The sequence below is a fragment of the Cynocephalus volans genome, chromosome 9 (genome assembly GCF_027409185.1).
Source record: "Cynocephalus volans isolate mCynVol1 chromosome 9, mCynVol1.pri, whole genome shotgun sequence".
In the NCBI taxonomy this organism is placed as follows: domain Eukaryota; kingdom Metazoa; phylum Chordata; class Mammalia; order Dermoptera; family Cynocephalidae; genus Cynocephalus; species Cynocephalus volans.
The window spans coordinates 14976385-14998848 of NC_084468.1; the positions used below are offsets into that span (position 1 = coordinate 14976385).

The following is a 22464-nucleotide window of genomic DNA, read 5'->3' on the forward strand; positions in this document are numbered from 1 at the left end:
TTCTGTCCATAATCTGCTGCTTGTCCTAGACCCGGGAAGTCAAAATATTCAATCCAAGCATGCTACAGTCCAGTCCTATAGTTTGTTTTTTTTAAATTGGCTTTCCTGTCTATTTTAAACTTGATTTTATTCCTCTTCCTATTGAGGTTAGATGTGCATTTTGGAATTATATCATTTTACACAGAAACACAACTTTTTAAGTGGAGAGGACTAGCATCCTAAGGAAAAACGAAACCACTTTTAAAGCAGACCATGGAAATCACAAAGTCTGATATTGCACAAAGTGGAGTACTGATGTTATGTACACTAGAAGTACAATACGTCGGTCATTAGTAACATTAATAACATTTTCCTGTGGGGGCTTTTTAATAACACTGGTTTGTTTAATGTCAAGAGTTTTTTTAAATGAACTGTTCTCACAATGAAATAGTATGAAATGTTAATGCCAAAATTTCTTCTAGCTATCATATATAAATAATATTACAAGCAAGTTATTTGGTTGGTTGATTTTAGTTCATTCCTTCAATCAGACGTTTTAAAAGAAATGTCTTTCAAGTGTTCTGTTTGTGATGTATCCCAAAGATCAGTTTAGAAAGAAAAATACTTGGTAAACCATTCCTGGTGCGGAGAGCCCTGTTTCTGCTGGGTTTCTTTGGGTTGGGCTGTTTCACCATCTGGTGTCCTAAAAACAAATAAAGAAGGTTTCTTACATGATTTTTAAATTATTCAGTAAACAACTTAATACCCACCATCTTGTCGGGGAATGATAACTACCTCATGACTCTTCAAAAGATACCAGAATGTGACTGGCTAACATTAGTAGCAGAAAACAAGTTGTAAAGGATGGGGATGGGGAGGCAGTGTCTGATTTCCTCTTGTTAAAACAGAAGATCCTCCATTGTTTGGTCCATTGTTTCATTTAAAACTTAGTGGTTGTATCTAAGATAACTATGCACGATCAACCAAACCTACAGATTAAAAGGCTTTAAAATTCAAGATGACACAATAAATCCTGAGAAATAACCTTAATAATAATAGTGAAAATGTGCTGAACACTTCTGTGCCACGTTCTGTGCTAAGGATGTCCTATGGATTAGTTCCTTTAGTCTCGCGTCAATCTGATGAGGTAGGTGCTGTATCATCTGCATTTTAGAGGTGGGGATAGGAGACCCAGAGAGGTCAAATGACCTGCCCAAGGCCACACAGCTAAGAACAAGGAGGAGAAGAATTTAAATCCAGACCTCAAGTCCAGGTGAAGAGAGTCTACCTTCTGTGTAACCCACACTAAGTTTTCAGCTAAGTCATTCAATGTCCCTTGTCTAATCATCCATGAAAAAAGGCCTTCTGGAATCTGTTAACAGGAATAGTACCTCTTCCAAAGAATGACATAGTCCCTCCTCTTACACAATCATTTTTCCAAGGCAGGGCTTGTTTTGCTATTCTTTATATCTGTCCAAATGCGGGTATTTAGCGGGTGCCCAAAAAGATCCTAATTTCCCTTCTATTTATGGGGAAATGGAATAACAGCATACACCACCCCCTACCTCGAGGCAGTTTTTGCATCTAGAGACTGGGTAGGTTTGTAAGGCCGGCCACAGCTGGGGCTTGGGTCCAAGCTGGGTGACTTGGTTATTGGAGGGGCATTGATCCTGGAGCTCAGATCTCCACTCAGAAAGTTCTTTGCGTAAGAGGCGAGGTTTGGCACACTGACCACTCGGCTGGGCACTTCCTCCATCTTCTTTTTCTGTTTGTATTAAAGGAAAGGTCTGTTAGTGCCACACACACAAAAAAACTGTATTATTATAAAAGTAAATAAGGCCCACCCAACCAAAATTATATGGGAGAGGAGGCAACAATTTTATTTATATACTTACATGTTATCTTTTTAAAAGCATTTTACCCTCCTATTTTCATTTTGTTTTAAAAAACACAGGTCCACAAACTTCTGAGACAAATACGTTTTGTAATTCAACATTAAAAAAAAAATTTATTTCAGAAGGCCATGTAAGGGTTGGCCCGTGGCTCACTCAGGAGAGTGCAGTGCTGATAACACCAAGGCCGCGGGTTCGGATCCTATATAGGGATGGCTGGTTCACTCACTGGCTGAGTGTGGTGCTGACAACACCAAGTCAAGGGTTAAGATCCCCTTACCAGTCATTTAAAAAGAAAAAAAAGAAGGCCATGTAACACCCCAGAAGGCGCTGGGCCCACCCTGTCCTCAAATACATTAATACTTCTAGAGTTAAACTTAAATTTTGTCACACTATGAAGGACACGTAAAAACTATAAATAAGGTCACATCAGTTCTGGTCACATTAGGTTTACTGTCCTGTGAGAAAGTTTAAGAAACACTAATTTTTTAGAGTTTTTAGGATTTTGTGATATCAGGTAAGAGACTTGGATATGAATATGCTCATCATAACAAATTCCAAGACTATGTAAGGAAATAAAGAAGTAGAAGAATACTACTCTCTCCCCTCTCCTTCCCATCATCCAGATAGAACGATTATTAATAGTAACACATATTTATTGTACAAAATTTGGGAAACACAAAAACCCATAAAAAATAAAAACCACACATAATCTGCCCAGTAAGATATAACACCATTAAGACTTTGGACTATTTCCTGTAGGTCTTTTCTTTCAATTCATATTCCTCTGATTATATACCAGCCCATCAATAAAGTGCAGTTACCTTTAGAAAAAATAAAACTAGCAGAAATGTATAATGCATTAGCACCAGCACAACCAACTTACCTTCATGGAAGGGGTCAAATATCCTGGGTGAGGATTGAAAGAAAAGGACCGATTTCGATGGGATATTGCACTGGGGAATGCTGCGTAGTAAAATCTTCTCTCTTCCTGGAAAACCAATACAACTGAGTCTAAATGGGCCTAACCACACAGCCTAACCACACCTTCAAGTTTGACTTGAAGGGAAGATGGCTGTGAGGGCAGAATACAGAGAATAAGGAAGTCCAGGGGAAGGAGGGGAAGTCAATGGGAATCATGCTGCCAGCCACTAGAGCTTTGAGGAAGCACTTTTACTCCTGGGGCCTTTATGTCCCCAGCCCCTCCTGTAAAGGAAAGGGCAAGCTTATGCCTTAGGGATAAGCCAAGTATTATACTAAGTATTCTTAGCATCTGAGAGTATGAGTCTACTGCAAAAAGTTAATAATTAAAAGAAACAAATAAAAACTCCAGGCACACAAAGGACCTTCTTTCTTCCCTACCTTGTTTTGTTGTTGTTTTACATTTATATTGTAGACATTTTCTAACATATGTGAATTCAAAAGTAGAGGGTAATGAAATCCATCTCCCACTTCAGCAATTATAACTATATGCCAATTTTATTCGTGTGATGTGTCATCTTCCACTTTTTTCTTTCCTGCTGTATTATTTTTAAAGCAAATTCCAATCATCGTATAATTTCATCTGTAAAAACGTCAATATGTATTTCTAAGAGATAAGGACTCTTTTTTAAAAAAACATAACATAATAGCTTTGTCACACTTAGCAAATGAACAAAAATTCCTTATTAATATCATTAATATCCAGTCATTGGTTAAGTTTTCCTGAGTAAGTTGTCTTATTAGTGTCTTGACATGAAACAATGTAGTGTGGCTGGGACAGGGGGCAGGATGGGGCGTGTTATGAGAGGAGTGTGTGTGTATGTTGTGGAATGATGTGAGGCTGGACAGGCCCCACTAAGACTGTGGATTTTACACTGAGAAGGATGGAAAACCCTGGGCAGGGGCTGGGAGCCAAACAGAGCTGTGCTGTGATCAGACATATTTTTGTAAGATCGCTCTGGTTGCTATGAGGTCAACATGGTGGGGGGGAGCTGGAGTGAGCAGGGAGACTAGTTCATGGATTCTCCATTATGCATGTGAGAGGTCATGGGGCTTGGACTTAGGTGCTGGTGGTGGAGATGGTGGGAAGTGGCTAGACAGATGTGGCTAGCTAGGTCTCCTGCCACCTTCTCTGCAGGCCACATTGACAGGATTGAATCACTCTCTGTCCCTAGAGCTGAAAGTAAACCACTAGGATCTGTCCCAGCTGGGGCGATATAAAGAACTTCTGACCAAAGCGTGGGGCCTGGGGACGCTGGGTGAGAGCCTAAGGAAATAGTCAAGGTATGAGGAGACGTGCAGGTGGGGTGGGTGGACTGCAGAAAAGGGCAGTAGCAGATGGAGGGGAGGGCCATTCCAGATAAATGACCATGAGTCCTTGGTGCCTGCTGGATACAGAATCAGAAGGAGGTGGTGATAACTTTTCAAGGGGGGTGGATTTGCTAACTAGAAAAGAGGTGGTCATTTTTACAAAAGGGAGATCAATAGTAACTTTTGTTGTTGTTGATCAATTCTACTAAAATTTAAGGCAAATCTAGATTTTCCCAAATTCTGTAGTTTAAAAAAAGCTGAACTAACTCAACAGCAGGTAAATGCTGTTGGACTTGAGAGTAGAATGCTTTTTTTTTTTTTGCCTTCTATTTCCCTATATTAATTTTTTTAGTGAGTATAGTGTTTTAAAAAAATAATAGAAAAAAAAAAATGGATTCTTTGTAAGGTGGAATTGTAGGCACTCAGAGAAATGCCAGGAATGAAGCAAACACCCTCCTGGGGGAGCTGTGCAGAGTCCAGGCCGGGTGCATGGCCGAGACTGCGCTAATGTCACCCTATCGCCTCACCGTGAGCTGCTTGATGATTTCCTCCCTCTCCTTCAGGCGGGTCTGCAGACGGCCTATGAGCTGGAGGTCTTCGGGCCTGGACGTTCCCTTCCCCGGCTTTTCTCTGGCATCTTTCAGTCTGTTGTGAGCAGGCATGCGGTTAGTCCCTGTTACAGCAGTTCCTCAACAAGGAGCGGGGCACAACGGGACACAATGGGGATGCTGTCGTACGTCCTGCCTGGTCAGCCCAGGCGCAGACAGAAGCAGAGGCTTGCCCAGGGCCACCGGGTGAGTTGGCTGAAGAACCCAGGACCTCAACTTCCAGTCTGACACCTGTTAGCTACCATGAGGCTGCAGGGCCAAGGAACCAAAGGCCCATGTGTGCACACAGATGCTGCCCTGAGCCAGGCTTCAAGAGCCACCGATGTTGCTGGGAGAAGAGCCCTGGGAAGGAAAATGCCCCCCACTCCACCCGTGGTCAGCAGGTCAGGCTAATGACAACGTGACTCTGGCACCTTCTGCTGGGGGACACACAGCACAACATAAGCTTGTTCTCGGGCAGAGCAGCTAAGGTGGCAGGTACCCAAAGCCCCTTAGCCTGACGCCAGAGAGAAATAACTCCCTGGATGGTGGGGGGAGGGGAGGACGTGGGCTGCAGATGACCTACTGACTGGAACTGATAAGAAGCCAAGGCTTTGGGGTGGGATGACTTGGGCTCTAATCCTGGCTCTGCCTTTTTCTAGCCATGTGACCTTGGGCATGGCATTTTGCCGGTGAACCTCAGTTCCCTCCTCTTTAAAATGGGCATGAAACTGAGTGTTTGTGAGGATTCAGTGAGATAATGGGTACCCAGCATACAGTTAAGTACCATTAGACAGTAGCTGGTAAATCCTTTCACTGTCATTTTGGGATAATTTGTTTTGTATTGCAAATGGTAGAGAACAGTTTTTAAGAGTGCAGAGTGAGAGTCAGACGGGTGACATTTAAATTCACTTAATGCTGCAGGACCTCGGGCAAGTGGCTTCACTTGTCTGAACCTGGATTACTGCAATCACCTCCTAAAATAGGCTCCCTGCCAATCACCACCCTCCCCCAGACTCCTCTCAGCACCAGGAAGGGACTCTGTTAAATGGCAAATGAGACCATGCCACTCCAGCTCAAAGCCTGGCAATGGCTTCCCAGTGCACTCTGAACACATCCAAACTCCTTCCCATTCAATGCCAGATCTCCTCACCATCTCATTTCCTACTACTCACCCTCTTACCCACTCCACTCAGCCACAGGAGCCTTCTGGCTGTTTTCAGTCATGTGAAGCGGGCGCCAGGGCCTTTGTACTGGCTGTTCTCTCTGCTTGGAATGCTCTTCCTCCAGATGGCTTGCTTGTTCTCTTGCCTCTTTGTACTTAAATGTCACCTCCTCAGAGAAGCCTTCTTTGCCCACCCTTGCCACTCTCTGTACCCTGATCCTTTCATCCAGCCCTTTCACCACCTGCTATGAAGTTAAATATTTATTTGTCTGCTACTTCTTGTCTGAATCCTTGTCCAGAATTTGTGGGTATTATGAGAGCATGGTCTTTATTTTGTTCCCTGCTGTAACTCCAGAGCCAAAAACAATGCAGGGCACACAGTAGGCCCTTAAGAAATATTTGTTGAATGAATAAATGAATGTGTGCATGCATGAGGGACCCCTGCTTTCTTTATCTGTCAGTGGACATAACAGTTTCCACTTTGAAGGACGGTTGTCATGATTAAATGACAGATGCATGTTAGAACACAGCAAATGTTCATAAAAAAGTAGCCCCATCCTTCTGATTTCTTCCAAGTGTGAGGGTTAAACTGAGGCCAGGATTCAGTGCTCTGCATGAAAAGGGAATGCAGCCTCATAAAATGAAGGTGACCAACCATCCTAGTTTGCCTGGCACTGAGGAGCTTTCTGGAACTCGGGACTTTCTGTTTTAAAACCAGGAAAGCCCAGGGACATGGGATGAGTTGGTCACCCTAATAAATGGTGCTAGTCCCTCCCAACTTGGGGCCCAAGGCCTCACTTACTCGGCTTCCAGGGCAGCCAGCCGGGTCTGGAGCCGCACCTGGGCGCTACTGAAATCTGCCACCATGGCCTGCATCTCTTTCCGGTGTTCCTGGCGAAGTGTCTCCACCTCCCTGGCCCGCTGGGCCTGCTGATCCTCCTCCAGCAAGCTGCAGGGGATAGAAGTAAATGGCTTGCCCAGGCTCTGGGGACTGAGCCCCTTGAGTCTGGGGTTCATTCCTCCCTCTGCTGGATGCCTGGTTTGAGTCTCTGGATGGGGGAAGGTTATGAATCTGAGGTCAGAACAACATGGGAAGGAGAGCCGGTGTCTCTGAGTTGCGGGGTCCAGGACAAGCCCCGCTTTGGGACCCCTTCTCAAATCCCCCCAGCATTCCATGAAGGAGAACCCTGAGCACAAGGGCAGCCTTCAGGGGAAGGGGTGGAAAACAGCCCTGGGGGAGAGTCCCAGAAAATACTCCCTTCACATGGGGCAAGTGGAGGCCTGGAGGCTGAGCTTCTCTATTGGAATTCCTGCATGCTGGGACCCTGAGACCTGGGAGACCACTAGGCCAGGGTGGAAGAGCTGGGTGGGAGGGGGTAAGAGAGCAGCTTTTAGGGCCAGGCTGTCTGTGTCTGTGGCCTCCTCCAGCACTTCCTAGCTGCAGGACCTTGGGCAAGCTGCTCCCTGCTCAGTGTCCTCATCTGTTAAATGGAGGGGACAATGGCACCTATAAGTAGGATTGATACAAGGAAGAATTGTGTTCATACATGTCCAGAACAGTCCGTGGCACAAAGCACATGTCCAACCATTAGCTATCATTCTTAACCTAGAGGAGGTGCACTACAGGGTCCACAGGCAAGCCTCAGGGGTCTGTCACCCTCAGAAAGTACATGCAAATTTTTGTGTGATTATATCCTTTTCCCAGGAAAGGGGTCACTGCTTTCCTCACTTGGAGTGGGCTGTAACCCAAAATGGTTAGGAGTCCCTACTCTGTCCAACCTCCTTATTCTAGGGACTTGCCCAGGGTCACATGGTAAGTCACTAATGGAATCTAATGTGTTCCTCCTCAGCCAGGCAGACTCACGGCTGCCTCTGAGATGAGCCTTAGGTCTGCCGTTTTCTTGGGGAGGGAGCCCCCATGACCTCAGCCCAGTTGGGGCCTGAGTTAGTTCACAGCCACATGAGCCTGGTCAGGGAACTGCTCCCCCACCCCCAAGTATAGGACTCAGGATGACCCCCTCCTCCTGGTGGCAGCTCTCCCCCTCCACCTGTACTGGGCATTAGAGTCGTCTGGGGCCTCTGTCCACATCCAGGCTCCTGAGCCCCTCCTCAGACCTGCTGCACCTGCGACTGACAAAGCTCCTGGGGTGGGGGGGCAGGTCCAGCTGGGAACCCAGAGCTACCTCAGGCCCACAGGGCACCCTCTCCCTTGGTTAACCTTAGCCAGGTGCTTCTGCCTGGAAAAGAGGATTCCCCTGACATGAAGAATTCCAGGGCCTCTGGAAAATTCCCTCATCCTGGCCCTTTACTGCAGCAAGAGTGAAGGATTCATAGACTCATGGTGGTACTCAAAGTGTCATCCTGGTAATTTGGCATCAGCTTCTCCTGGGAATTTGTTAGAAATGCAAATTTTAACCAATTTTAATTCATGCTAATTATCAGGTTCCACCTCAGCCCTACTGAATCAGAAATGCTGGAGAAAGAGTCCAGTAATATGTTCATCTAGCCTTCCAGGTGATTCTATTGAGAACCATAGCAGCTGACATTTCTTGAGTCAGTGCTATATACCAAGCATTGTTCCAAACACTTTCCATGTTTTTGTTTTGGTGGCTGGCCGGTATGGGGATCCGAACCCGTGAGATTGGTGTTACCATCACCAACCACACTCTCCCAAGTAAGCTAACCGGCCAGACCACACTTCACATGTTCCCTTTTAATTCTTCCAACAACCTGTGAGCTAGGTCCTGTTATCCCCCCATACTCTGGGCAACTGAGGCATGGAGAATTTAAGAAACTTGCCCAAGGTCATGCAAAAGAGGCAGAATTATGTTTGTTAACCAAAGTGAAAACCTCAGCCTTTCCTACACCTATGTATAGCAACGTGTGATGTGTGTGATGTGAAGCAAGTTATATGACCTCCCTGAACCTCTTTTCTTCACCTTTATAAAGAAGTGGTTGTGAAAATAAAATGAGCAAGTACTTCCAAGGCTCAAAGCAGTTTTGAGCCGACATAATGGACAAATAATAGGGAGAAAAAGGGGTCCTCCAGACATTAAAATGACAAAAAGGGAAAATTATGAACAACTTTATACGTGGGACTGGGACATTCAAAAAGGTAAATGAAGTGGACAGATTTCTTGAAAGTTACAAACTGCTAAAGTTCACTCAAGAAGAAAGATAACCTGGAAAGTCCTTTATCTATTAAAGAAATTGAATTTGACTTAAACACCTTCCAACAAGGGGGAGAAAAGGCTGTGAGTTCAGGATCGATAATAAGTTATTAACTTTCACAATCTACCCAGTGCTTCCTCCACGCCCGGGAGTGCCCAGCCTCTTGCATACAGTTCACAGCATTTTACAGCAGCCCTGAGAGGTGTCACCCCCGCTTTACAGATGGGGACACACGGTCTGGGAGAGGTTAGCGGGCTCAGCCCAGGTCACACTGCAGTTAACAGCACAGAGCTAGCTAAGAGCGCACAGCCCTGTGAACTGTCCCACCACACTGTCCCCCTACGGCTAGATTTGAGGACACTTTCAGTGTCATTTAGGTCTGATCAATACCCCGCTGTGCAAGGAAATAGTTCTCCTGATTCAAGGCAAGTCCTCTGCAGTTCTAAGATCTAGGATTCCTAGAGCACCGGTACTTCCCATGGGGCGGAGGGGTGACATCAGTGAACCGCTAGTGCATGAAGGAGCCTGCGGCGGGGGACGCCCACGCCCAGTCTGGCGGCTCGGCGGCCGCAGGGTGGGGGCGGGACGCTGGGGCCGACCGACCTGCGCGGGTCGCGGAGCTGCAGCGCCCCCTGCCGGCGCGGTCCCTCCTCGGCGCGCAGCCGCAGCACGGCGTCCCGGAGGCGCGAGTTCTCCCGCCGCAGCCCGCAGGCCTCGCTCGGACCCTGCTCCGCGGCGCCTGGCGGGGGCTCGGCCTGGCCCGGGCCGCCCCGCTCCTGAGGAGAAGGCAGCCAGAAGAGTGTTTTCAGGAGGCGCAAGGGGGGACAAGGCCCAAAGGACCAGGGATGAGCTGCAGCGAAGATGGACACTCGTGTGTGCTCCGCCCAGTCCGGAGCCCCTGATTTGGGGGCTGTCGTCCAGTTTCCCAAAGTTTCCCTGCTTTGGGAGTTGGCCACATCAGGCTGCCAAAGGTTTAATAACACCCGTGAGCCAAGAGCGCGGCTGACACCCAGGCCAGCAACGCACCCCCCGTTTCCCGCCTCCAGGCCTCTGCCCTTGTCGTCCCCCTTCCTGGAGTCCCCACCTAAAGGTTACTGCGACCCTCAGGCGAGAAGTGACAGCCCGCGGTCCTCTGATACCACCGAACCCAACGTCGACTGTGTAGGGTGACGCTGAAGTGCACTAACGTGGTTACACGCTGGTCTCCACTCGACTGGGGCTGTTCGGGGAAAGCAGCCGTCTCCTCTCCAGCCTTGCAGTCCTACAGCACCCAGCACAGTGGCTGGTATTCAGTAGGTGGCACGTGAGTGCTTGCTGAATGAACTTACGCTAGAATGTCCGTGGTTCGGACAGAAACACGGATTTGTGGACAAGTGAATGTGACTGGTTTCAGATTCATTCAAACACGCCCAAAGGCTTGTGTATATTTGCTCATTGCACACAGAGATTGACCAGCTTTGCACAGGGAGGATCTGTAGCCGGCGTCCTTAACCTCTTGCTTTGTGCTCTGGGGTCTGCACGGTGTGGGCGCCCAGGCATTCACAAAGGCACAGCCAGGAAGGGCAAGAGCAGGGGGGTTCATGTGCTACGGGACCATCCTTGACCAATGGGAGACGGAAACTGATGGAAAAATGCATGCCCCTCTGTCCCCGGGTGGGACAAATATGAGAATTATTTCACAGGGCTTCTCAGAAGATCCCAGCAGGAGGGAACACCTCCAGCTTAGGAATGTGTCTTCGCATTGTATCCCCTCCCCCTCCCCTGTCTCACTCCTGCTCCCTGGGGCTGCCCCTCCTGGCTGACGGTCCTGCATCTGCTCCCTGTGTGGGTCTTCACCCAAGGCTATGCTATTCCTTTTAAAAAGTTCAGGGCTTCCTTTCTATGGGGTGAAGGTGAGGGCTGGAGTGTGGGTGGCCAGGGATCATCTCATGTGCCCAGTGCTTCCTGTTTTCTATCCAGAGCCCTTTGGTGAGGACTGATTCCCATCATGCCCGTCACCTGCTGTCACCATCCCACATTTGCCCTGTCCCCTTCCATATGTACCAGTGGCTCCCAACAATCTAGAATACCTAATGGAACACCTGTCTTCCTTCTGCTAGACTTAACTGAATGGGTTAAACTCCCTATGATTCATCCTTTGTAAATATCTCTCACTAAACACAGAAATCATCTTCCTGTGCTCAGCTCCAGCAAAATCTGGCATGAATGATCCCCGGGTCCCTGGGACCTTCAGCAGGGCTGGGACACCGGCTAAGCACCACAATCCACACCACTGGTGGAGACCATGATGTGTGCGGAACTTGGGGCTGAGAGCTGGGAGTTGGGGCAGGGATGAGAGAAGGCAGAGCAGACATGGTTTGTTCTCAAAAGACTCCCAATCCAGTTCAGGAAACAAGGACATCATGAAACAACAGGTTCCTAACTGGACCATGCAGTAGGTCCTGGTGCCAGAGCAGCTGTAGCAACCGAAAGTGGTCAGTAGCTTGGAGGGTCAGGGTCACCGTGGAGGGTCAGGGTCACCATGCGCTGGGGAGGGCCCCAGCATGGAGGGCTGGGCTGGGCAGCCAGGCGGGAGGAGTGGCACATGCAAAGGTCAGGAGGAGGGTGCAGATGCCACGTTTGCGAGCAGAGAGGGCATACAGCTAGAGATACAGGTTGTAGCCAGTGGCGGAGGCTTTTCAATGACAGGTTGAGACATTTGGAGCTTATTCCAATGGGAGCCACTGAGGGTTTTATACAGCACAGTGCTGGACTTCAGACAAACACCTGAAGCCAAATGCAATAGGCTAGAGGGAGAGGCCTGAGCTGTCAGGCAGTTTCTGCGCCATCCAGCTAGAGTCGGAACTGTGGACATGCAGGGAAGGGGCCGATGGGCCAAGTCTGAGCAGGAAGTTCAAGGAGATTCAGCCCGATCCTAGGTGACAACAAGGCCTCCACCACTATGGGAACAGTGAAGTCTAGACAGGGAGTCTGTCTGGCAAGGTGTTCTGAGAAACTCCCCTGCAGATCCAAAGGAGTGACCCGGACCAGCTGTGTCAAGGGCCTGTTTGGCACTAACAACCTGAGATGCCTCTGGATCTGAATTATAAACAATGTGCAACATTCAAACCTGTGTTTGCTTTTCAAAGATGGGAGCCTACAAGCCCGGCAGGTATCCTCAAGGCCTAAGGAAGGAGATGTGTCTTGCGCATTTCAGGCAGGGGAATGTTCGAGTACCCAGAACCTATCCTTTATGGGGCTTCTCGCTGTGGCCCTGATGCTGCTCTAAGAGGGCGGGGTGTGGTGTGGGCAGGAGCAGGGACGCTGACCTCTGCAGTGACGGCATGGTCCTCGCTGTCCTCAGGACACTGGCTGATGGTCTGCCACCTGCCCAAGCTGTCCAGAGCCCTCAGCTTGGCCTGCAGTGCCTCCAAGTCCTTCTGGTGCTCAGAGCAGGCAGCTTGCTGCTCTGACAACTCCTGCCGGAGGGACTCTGGAGAAGAAAGAGCAGCAGGTCAGATGCACGGTCAAGGCTAAAGTCTGTCCTGCAGGGACAACAGTCTCTGGGGTGGGGTGGAGTAGGTAGCTACTGAAAGCTTTGGGTTCAGATCCCCAAACTTATTCCAAGATGACAGTAACCACAGTACCATGTATTGAGCATGAAATGTGCTAAACTCTTTGAAAACTGTTCTCATTGAAGCCCCACAACCATCCTAACTAGTATGTATTATCTCCTCCACCCCTGCTCCATTTTATGATGAGGGAACTGAGCATTAGAGAGGGTGAGTAAGTTACCCAGAGCAACACAGCTATTAAGTGGTGGAGTTGGGATTCAAAACGCTAAGTGGTTCTCCTTTACTCTGAACCACAGGCTTGGCCACTGCTAGGGTCAGGATGGGTAGCCAGTTAGGGTGGGACGGCCTGAGCCCAGGGCCGAATCCTGAGGCAACACTTGGCCTCAGCACCAAGTCAGGAAACCAAGGAAAGAACAGCAAATTATCAGATGACCTCTGGGCTTCTTCTGGGGGTGAGCTTCTCAAGTCAGAAATTTTGAAATTTATGTCAACTCTTAAGGAGACAAAACATTCAAAGGTCTTCCTTCCCATGGGCGTGGGGTCTTGGCTGGATCATGGAGGCAGGAGATAGCATGTCATCCCAACAGGATCGGGACTACAGCCAGAGCCATCCAGGAGAAATGTACAAGCCCTCTTTAACTCAGGGGAGAGTGAGGCTAAAAACGCGAGCTTCTCCTCTAAGGATGGTGACTGGTTTCTAGCAGTGTAGGACTTCCCAGCATGATTGAAGGGCAAAGAGAACAGTTATTTCAAAATGAATGTTTTATGATAGAGTAGATGTTATTCAGTGAGCCATTAATTTTTAAAAAGAAGATAATTTTCAAGTGCTAGTAAATTTGATACTGTACTTTTCTGTTTTGGACTTTTGAGACTCTCTCTACATTTTAGTTATTGCATATAACTTTGGAAACATTGTTCTGATCATTCCAAAAGCCCCAAGATAAGCATCTAGTACAGGCTTTCATAAGAGCAAGTGCTCAACATATATTTGAAAAATCAACAAATGATGTTTAGAGTAACAATTGATGATACTGTAAAAGTGTATCAGTTGTAAAAGATTTCCCTCAGGCTTACTAAGCTTCTCTTGAAAGTACAATATATTAACACATATAAAAGCTTAATATATTCTGATGATATTAAGATGAAAAATTTACTAGATCATCTTTCTTCCCCAAAAGAATTTTAATTAAGTGATTTCTGTACTTATTTTCTTTTTTTAAACAATAAACTTGAACACAACCCACTTTTTTGAAAACCACTATCACAAAAACACGTGCAATAAATGCTTTAGCAAATAATCTAGAAAATAAGCTACAGGGTATTCATTCATTACCTTCGCCCCTCTCTTGTACCTTCCCTTCATCCATTCACCACCTGACACCCATCCAGCATGTCTGGGTCCCAACTCCAGCACACCAGGTCTTCTGGTAGACAATCAGCCTCTCTGCCCCTCACACACTGACCTATACTGCAGGTCAGCTGCGTCTCACACAGACATGGGAATAGAAATAACTGGGACCAGGAATAGTTAATATCATCCTTTTATTGTGGTAGGTGCTCCTACCCACCCAAAACTACCCATGAAGCCTGTGATTTGCTATCATCATTACAGAGTCCACAAAGCCCCTTCTTCCTGGGACTGGTGCTGAGAATCCCAGACTGTCCCCAAAGTTTTTCCTGATTCTATTTTTTTTTTCCTGCCATCATCCACAGATAATCTGATTCTCTTTTTCGGGAAAGAACTGGGCTGCTGTGGGATCAGTGAAGCAGGGAAGGGATGGCAGGGATATCTGTGCCCACAGCTGCTGGGTGTTGGAATCACCAGGGTGTCCAGCCTAACCTGTACCTGGGGAGCCGTGGACTGAACCATGTGGCACAACCTGGGTTCTAGTACAACGCATCTTCTTTAGATGCTGCTAACTTCAGCGTTTTGCATGAGGGCCACCTCCATTCCAGGGCAGCTGCTAACTGGGAAGTCTGAGGGACTCTCTCATTCCTTCCTGCTCCTCATCACATCACCTCCTCCAGAAGCATGCAGTCAGCAGGACACAGGAGTAATGAAAACTCAACTAAGCAGCAAGGTAGGGCTCACTCACTCACAGAGGTAAAGAAAATGCTCTTCCCCAGAATTCTCTGAAGGAGTGCCCTGTCTGGGTTTAGAAGAAATATTTAATAAAGCCAATATGGTATTTAATGCTAGGCATGAAGTAAGGAGAGGTATTTGTCTTGCTCTTAAGAGTGGGATGGAAAATGAGAGTAAAAGCAAAAATGAGCATGAGAGATAATCTACAAAAACAGAGAGAGGGCTCCAGAATCAGCCATGCAATGTTGGAATATTCAGGAATACTACCATGTATTTACCATATACCAGTCTCTGTTCTAAGCACTTCTCAAGTATTTACTCATGTAATCTTCACTACAGCCCTATGAGGCAAATGCAAATTATTATCCTCATTTTACAGATGGGAGACTGAGGCACGGAGCAGTTAAGCAACTTGCCCAAGGTCACACGGCTATTGAATATTGGAGTTTGGCTCCACAGATCTTACCTGCCTTCGTTAACTTCCAGAACAATCTGTGTGCGTGGCTTGTGATGTGGAAACTGAAGAGGGGCTGAGTTTCCTGCTGGGGATAATGTGGGGGCAGGTAGAGGAAGCACAGGGGCATGCAGGAGCCTGGAGGCCTAAGGTTCCCCGTGTGCAGAAACCTTCAGAACAGAAATGAGAGGTTGAAGCAACCCCATGAAACTCTTATGAAGGTGCAGGAATCTGGGTTATATTCCATAATAATAATGATAACGATAATAATAATAGTATCTCCATTCACTGGGCTCATGTTATATGCTAGGCACTTCAGTGTCTCACTTAATCCACACAACAACATGATGAGATGGAGACAAGTGTACATCCATTATACAGAAAAGGAATATGAGGCTCAGAGTGACCTGCCCCAAGTCTCACAGCTAGTTGGTGGCAGAGCCAGGATTGTCACTGTAGCCTGTGTGTCTCCAGACCCCTGGACCCCTCAGCCTGCTGTTGTTTCCATGTGTGGACCCTGCAGTGGCCGGGCCCTCCCAGGTGGACGGTGGATGTGTACCTAGCAGAAGAGCCTGCTGGGCCTGCATCCGCTCACGCTCCCCCTGCAGCTCTTGCTTGGCCTTTTCCTCCAAGGCCTGGATCTCCAGCTGGTGTGCCTGGTGTTGGATCTGGAGGCTGTGGCTGGATTCTTTCTTCAAGCGCTCCTCTATGGCCTGTGGGCAAAAGCAGGAGGAAGGAGGCATGACAGTGCGCACAGAGGTGCAAGACCTGTCCCCTTTTCTAAGCTCCTCTGAGCCAGGAAACTCTGAGCATTTGCCTTTCCCCTGAGTAGGCCTTATCAGGATACCAGGGATGCTCCGGCAATGGCCTGGCCACAGCAGCTATTCTGTACCATGTGAACCCAACCCCATCCACAGCTAATTGGACCAGAGTGGATGCCTTTCCCGAGCCGGGCCAATCAGAATTCTTTCACTGGGAATTTGATGTTAGGAGGTAGAGGAGAGAGAAGGGAAGACAGAAAGAGAGAGACAGACAGCTAGACAGACACTGTGAGGCTCCAAATTTAATACACTCAGGAGCACTGAGGTGAACATCTTACATCTGCCCCATGACCAGGGGGTGGAGGCAGCCATCTGAGAAGAGAGCCCAGAGCTGGTGTGCAGAGCAGAGCAGAAATGACAGAGGCAGGCTGTCTCCACCACTTTTAGTCCCTGGGTTAGTTTGGTCCTGAGAACTGGCAGTGTCTCTGTCTTTGGGTTCATTCATATGTTCATTCTTTTGTTTATTCATTCTTTTTTTTACTCATTTACTGACTTATCTTTTGCCCATTCATTCTTTCACTCAATAAACATTTTTTTGTTTAGGCCTATTCTGTGTCAAGCACCCAAAGCATGTTCTATGGTCAGCCATGTAAGCTTTAATAAATGTCTCTTTACTGCCTAACCTAGCTCAAGTTGGTTTCTGTGGTAGGTACAGAAGTAATCCCTAAGATATCCATGTCCAGATCCGAAAATGAGTTATGCTACCTTACATGGTAAAAAGGACTTTGTAGGTGTGATTAAGTTACGAACACTGAAATGGGAGATTATCCCAAATTATCTGGGTGGGCCTCCATCATAAGGGCCTTATAAGTGGGATGGAGGAAGGTCAATCAGAGATTCGATGGTGGAAGTAGCAGCCAGAAAGAGAGAAGGAGAGATCTGAAGATGCTACGCTATTGGCTTTGAAGATGAAGGAAGAGGCCAGGAGCCAGGAAATCAGGCAACCTCTAGATGCTAAAAAACCCAACAGACTCTCCCCTAGAGGCTTTAGAAGGAGCACAGCTTTGCCAATACCTTGATTTTAGGATTTCTGACCTCCAGTATTGTCAGACAATAAATCTGTCTTCTTGTAAGCCACCCAGTTTGTGCTAATTTGTTATAGCAGCAATAGGAAACGAATACAGTTTCTGGTTTTTCTGCAACTAAGAGAGTTCCAGTTAATACATAGCCCCAGTTTTTAGATGAGGAAATTAAGTTTTGGAGAGATGAATTAGCTTTCCTAAGGTCACACAGAAATGATGCAGAAATTATCATCCTCCCCCTTTTTAACAGAGGATGAAAGTGGGACTGAGAAAGGAGAGGAACCTGCCTGAAGTCAGGTAAAGGTGGAGGCAGGACTGTGCCCAGCCCTTTCCACCCTCTCATGCAGCCCCCAGAACAAGGAGAAATGGGATTTCTCCAAATGCGTGAGGCTCCTGTTAGGGGAGCCCTCAGCCATCTCTGAGCCCAAGTCAGCCACCCAAGCCCGGCAGGGCATTTGGACCCTGCCCCAGCCTTGGTCTCTGCCACTTCCCCAGCAGCAATAGGGAAATGGTTGTACGCCTCCCACGGGCAACCCAGTCATTCCACTGTGAGTTTATTTAATGAGAAGACAGAAAAGCCTTGCAAGATTCCAACTCTCTGATACTTTCCCTCCTTACATTTGCTGCAAGTCTTAGAGAATGCTAATTGGTGACATTTTTCTCTCCAGGGAAATGGGAATGGAGAGGTCGAAGCACAGGTTTGCAAAAGAGGGAGCCAAACTCTGTGACTCTGTGACCTGGCCTCTCTCTGTCCCTGGGGACAGCCAAGAGTGCAGGTCAGAACTGCCTGCTTTCTTGCTTTAGCCCTTGGCGGTGAGGACCACACAATGTAGCACGAAGGGTTTATGTCCAGGTGGAGACTCATCCCTGCTCAATTTCTCCAGCCTCCCTGCTCTTGTGGCCAGTTTGAGGCCTCCTAAGGGACCCATTATCACCCTGTCTTTCTATGTCCCATATGTATAAGTCTCCTTTCCTGTGCTCCCAAAAAAAATTAAGTAACTCTCTCATGCTCTGACCCGCTGAATTACAGCCACCTGCTTAAGTGGCTGCCTGTCCCCCAGAGGTGAGCTCCATATGAAGAGACAATGTGTTAACTTTCTTGGTATCTCCTGAGCTCCTCACAGTGGTAGCACATGGCAGCTGCCACTCAATAAATACCCTCAGAATAAATAAGTGAGTAATAAGAGTGGACCTTTTAAAAGTTGAACCCTTAATTAGCCACGTACTGTTCCAAGTACTTGTACTATCTCTTTTGATCTTCTAAACCATCCCATAAGATACATACTATTATTTATCATTTTATAAGTGCGGAAATGGAGGCACGAGGAAGTTAAATGACCTCCCACACCTCATAAGTGGCAGATCCAGGACTTGAACCCAGGCATCCCATTCTTAATCACTACACTGTACTAGGAATGACTTTTTGTCTGGTACTTCTAATCAGAATTGAGACTTCACTTCTTTAGTTTCATTTTGGCACCATCCCCATGAGGACTAGAGCCAGCAATGAAGACTCCCTGAATCTGGCTCGAGGGGCTCCAGGGACTGGAGCTTGGCACACCTGGTGGGTAGAATATCCTGTCCCTCTCCCACGACTAGGTCTCAGACTGTCCTTCATCCAAACCCGCCCGCACCCTGGAAGTCCTTCCCCACAGGTAAGCAAAGCCTCCGTGCTTCCTCTGCCACCTGCAAGGGATTGAGGTCTGCAGCCCAGAGGGGTAAAGCTCAGGCGAACACAAAGGCCAGCATTACCCAGCAGCTAATAAACCTGGGACGTCATCAACCTGAGCTCTTGTAGATTGCAAGCCAAGTTGGAAAAAGATTTAGAAAAATAAAAGATGTAAGGGAACTCACTTTTTTTTTGAGCACCTAGTAAGTGCCAGGCCGTTCACATTCATTCTCTAATTTATTTTTCTTAAAGCTTATTTTATATTTTTATCAGGGCAATACATGCACATAATATGAAAAGCCAAACAGTTAAAAGAAAGGAAAACCAGCAACCTCGTTCCCTCTTTTTCTCTCTCTGCATCCCGTTCTCCAGAGGCAGCCATTGTCAACTCTTTTAGCTGTTTCTTCTGATATTTACCACCATTAAAAAGATAATATCTCCATTCTGCTCTATCTTGGTTATTTTTGCAATTATGAATTATCTTCCCATCATGATAGATGAGGATTTTAGATCTCATACACTCTATGCCTTCCATTTCTTATACACAGTTCTATCACTTTCTGAATATATTGAAATACACTCTGTCTTTTCGTTATTGTGAACATGTAAATATCACTGACGAGCTAAATAAACTATTATGATTTAAAGTTTTACCTTGTGCAGGTTTTTGTTTTTCCTTGCATTAATAATTGCTGATTTTTAAAAATTTGCTTAGTTTTCTTTGGATACTTTGCTAAGTTTTCCTCCAACTTCTAAAAGCTGAAAAGTAAAACACTTTCGATACCATTTTCAACACAGCCAAATCTGTCACAGAATCCGTCAGTTCTATTTTCCCTGGAGACATCTCTTCCAGTGCCCTCAGCCCCTTGCTGCAGTCTGCACTGAGTCGCTGTCCAGCGGCACAGCTGGCCTCCTGAAACCTTCCTTCTTGCTCCTGTATTGGATTTCCTGTATCCTAGCTCCTTTGTATTCCCTCTTCCATGGTTTGCTCCTGTGTTCTTATGGGACACTTCTTTAAGGAATTTCCTAAGGGAGGGAACGCCTTCTGAGAAAGTGATGTTCAAGCCATGCCAGAATAGGCATAGAAGGTGCTAGATGAAACGTGCTTGAAATGCCTGCTGGATTATACATCGTCGTGGGCCCGACCACCACACCACAACTTTCCAAACCCTTTGGAAGGTCTTTGCTGCTGAGCCGGTCTTCCTGAGCTTTGTGCTGTGCTTTCCCTTTTAGCTGCTGGGTTGAGCCTGACTCCTCAACACACATCATGTGTGACACTGCTCAAGTCACAAAAGCAAGTTGTTCTTATGTTATCAAAGTCACATTCAGGTAAGGACAAGCAATACAAGAAGCCCAACAGACCTAAGTTTCCATCCTTGCTTTGCCCCTTATTAGCTGTGTGACCCTGAGCAAGTAGCTGAATCTCTCTGAGCCTCTTTCCTCATCTACAATAAGTGCATACGATAGTAACGACCTCATAAGATGACTGTGGGATTGGAGATACCGTACAGAAGGCACCTTATCGTGCATAGGTGGTGCTCACACAGCAGACACCCAGGAAACAGTCGACTTCATAATCATCACCCTTACCTTGACTTCCTGATTTTTGGCCTTCTCCAGCATGCGCAGGGCTCGCTGGTGGGCAGCCTCCAGCTGGGCTCTCACGGCCTGGTTCTGCTGCAGGCTCTCCTGGAGCTCACGCTGCAGCCTCTCCCTCTCGTGCTCCGAGAGCTGCCTGAGCTCCCGCAGGTCCTCCCTGTAGTCGCTGGCGCACTGCTCCAGAGCCTGCTGCATCTGTGAGACCTGCCCACCGGGCGCCCTGCCCTCAGTCCGGGCTCCTTTCTCTTCCTGGGATGTTTCTTTTTAAATAAAAGCTTTCTTAAAGTCATCTTGGCCTAGCTGAGCCTCCTCCATCCGTGGGAACTCTAAGGGGGTTGGAAACTGCAAGCTTTAAGTACCTGGGGGTGGCCAGATTTCTGAGAGCTCCTCAGCTAGAACCACAAATGCCAGGAAAGCAGGGAAGATGGGCTAGAGCAGAACCCTTCCAAGAGAAATGGAGAGGGGACGAGAATACCCTCCACAGAGCCACAGGGTGGCCTCCCTCCCCTCCTTCAGATGCTTCCTTACTGGGGCTTTTCCTGACAACCCCATGCAGTATTATGCCCTACTCCCCACCACCCAACTGCCTCCTTCCCCCTATTCCCTGCCCTGTGTTTTCTTTTTCCTGAGGCCCTTATGACCTTCTAATATACTATGTGATTTATTTCGTATATCTAGACTTATTGTCTGTTCCCATCTCTGCGCTAAAACATACATATCCTTATATGTTAAATACAAGGAATTTTGTCTCGTTTGTTCATGGATGTGCCATCAGTGGCTCATAGTAGGCACTCATGAGCACAGCAGGTCTTGAATGAATGAGTAAATAAAACTAAGAATCCCACTTTGCGCTGGACTTGTGAGGCCCTCCCCAGCTTGGATGTGAATGGGGTCCTGCATGCACTTCCAAGGCTGTCTGCAAGGACGAGGGGGCAGGGTCTCAGTGTGAGGGCACATCCCCACCAGAGCCGTCTTCCTACCTGGGCTTGCAATTTGGCTTTCTGGCTTTGCCAGTCCTCCTGTAGATACTCGATTTCAGGTGCCTTCTCCTTCAGCAAAGAGCCCAGTGGAGGTTGCGGATCACTCCCCTCCTTGAGAGGCACTTTGATCCTTTGAAGACAGGGAGGCCACAATCACAAAAAGTCCTAGGGCTGGGAATGACATTACCATCCTGAGAACGTCTCAGCCACTCTGGCTGGGAGGAGGGAGCTCCAATAGCAATGAGTGGGGTGAGAAACATCTTACTTGACTTTCAAAAAGCAACCCGATGTATAAATTCTAAGTGTTATTGCACTTAGGATACAATCAGGATCAGCAGGAACCACCAAAATCTGTTTTAGTGGGTGCTGAATAAATGATGAGTGAGTGTCAGAATGACCAAAGCCTAGTGTTACTAGTGTTATGTGGCCCTTGGGTACTCCAAAAAAGAGGTCTCTATGGTCTAATTTCACAACTCTTCCTGCATATGGAAAAAAAATGAAACAATAAGGCTTTACTTCACACCATGCTTTGCACTTTTCAAAGCATGCTCATAAGTTTTACTGGTTATCCCCAAGAATAAATGGGGGGCCTATAAATAGACCTCTACACATGTAGCATGAATAAGAAAATGCTAGTTTAAAGCTGCAATCATTTTGCATTCTAGATAAGATGCTGACAAATGTCTCTGGAGGAGACCCTCCCTTCCACAACTCTGAACTTTTGAACCAGCAGAGAAATTCAAATGTAATTTGCTTTAGACGGGGATGTTAAGTATTTATCTTGTTTAATCTTGTAAAAGGATGCCACATGGTGGACATCTCTGTAGAGATTGCCAGGATGTGAGTAATGTTTTGCTTCCCCTGGCAAGGACATTAGAACAAAGGACCCGAGGTTAGAAGGTTAGGGCCCTGGGTTGTGAGGAAAGGCCATCACAAGGGGGATTCTGCTTGGCAGAGGTGAGAAGGCCCGGCCACATGGGCTCAGGCTGGGTAGTTAAGGAAGAGACAGCCAATGGGGACCCCTGAAAGGAAGGGCTGGATGCTAGAAGCAGCACAGGGACGTGGCTAAGGGCATGGGTGCTAGAGCCAGTTATGTGATCTTGGGTGAGATCTTTAAACTCTCTGGGCCTGAGCTTCCTCCTCTATAACATGCGGCTAATAATGGTAACTTTGGGCTGGCCAGTTAGCTCAGTTGG

The 22464-nt window shown here is 47.3% G+C and overlaps 1 protein-coding gene across 1 annotated transcript in view; it reads right to left on the bottom strand.

Moving 5' to 3' along the window:
- Nucleotides 1-588: 588 nt before the first annotated feature.
- FAM184B (family with sequence similarity 184 member B) overlaps nucleotides 589-22464 on the bottom strand; it is a 143044-nt gene continuing 121168 nt past the window's right edge. Inside the window, 10 exon segments of the mRNA XM_063108847.1 lie at nucleotides 589-682; nucleotides 1545-1744; nucleotides 2758-2862; nucleotides 4691-4808; nucleotides 6718-6864; nucleotides 9690-9862; nucleotides 12395-12558; nucleotides 15737-15890; nucleotides 20280-20492; nucleotides 21269-21398. Of these exon segments, the coding sequence (XP_062964917.1) occupies nucleotides 589-682; nucleotides 1545-1744; nucleotides 2758-2862; nucleotides 4691-4808; nucleotides 6718-6864; nucleotides 9690-9862; nucleotides 12395-12558; nucleotides 15737-15890; nucleotides 20280-20492; nucleotides 21269-21398 (1498 nt within the window).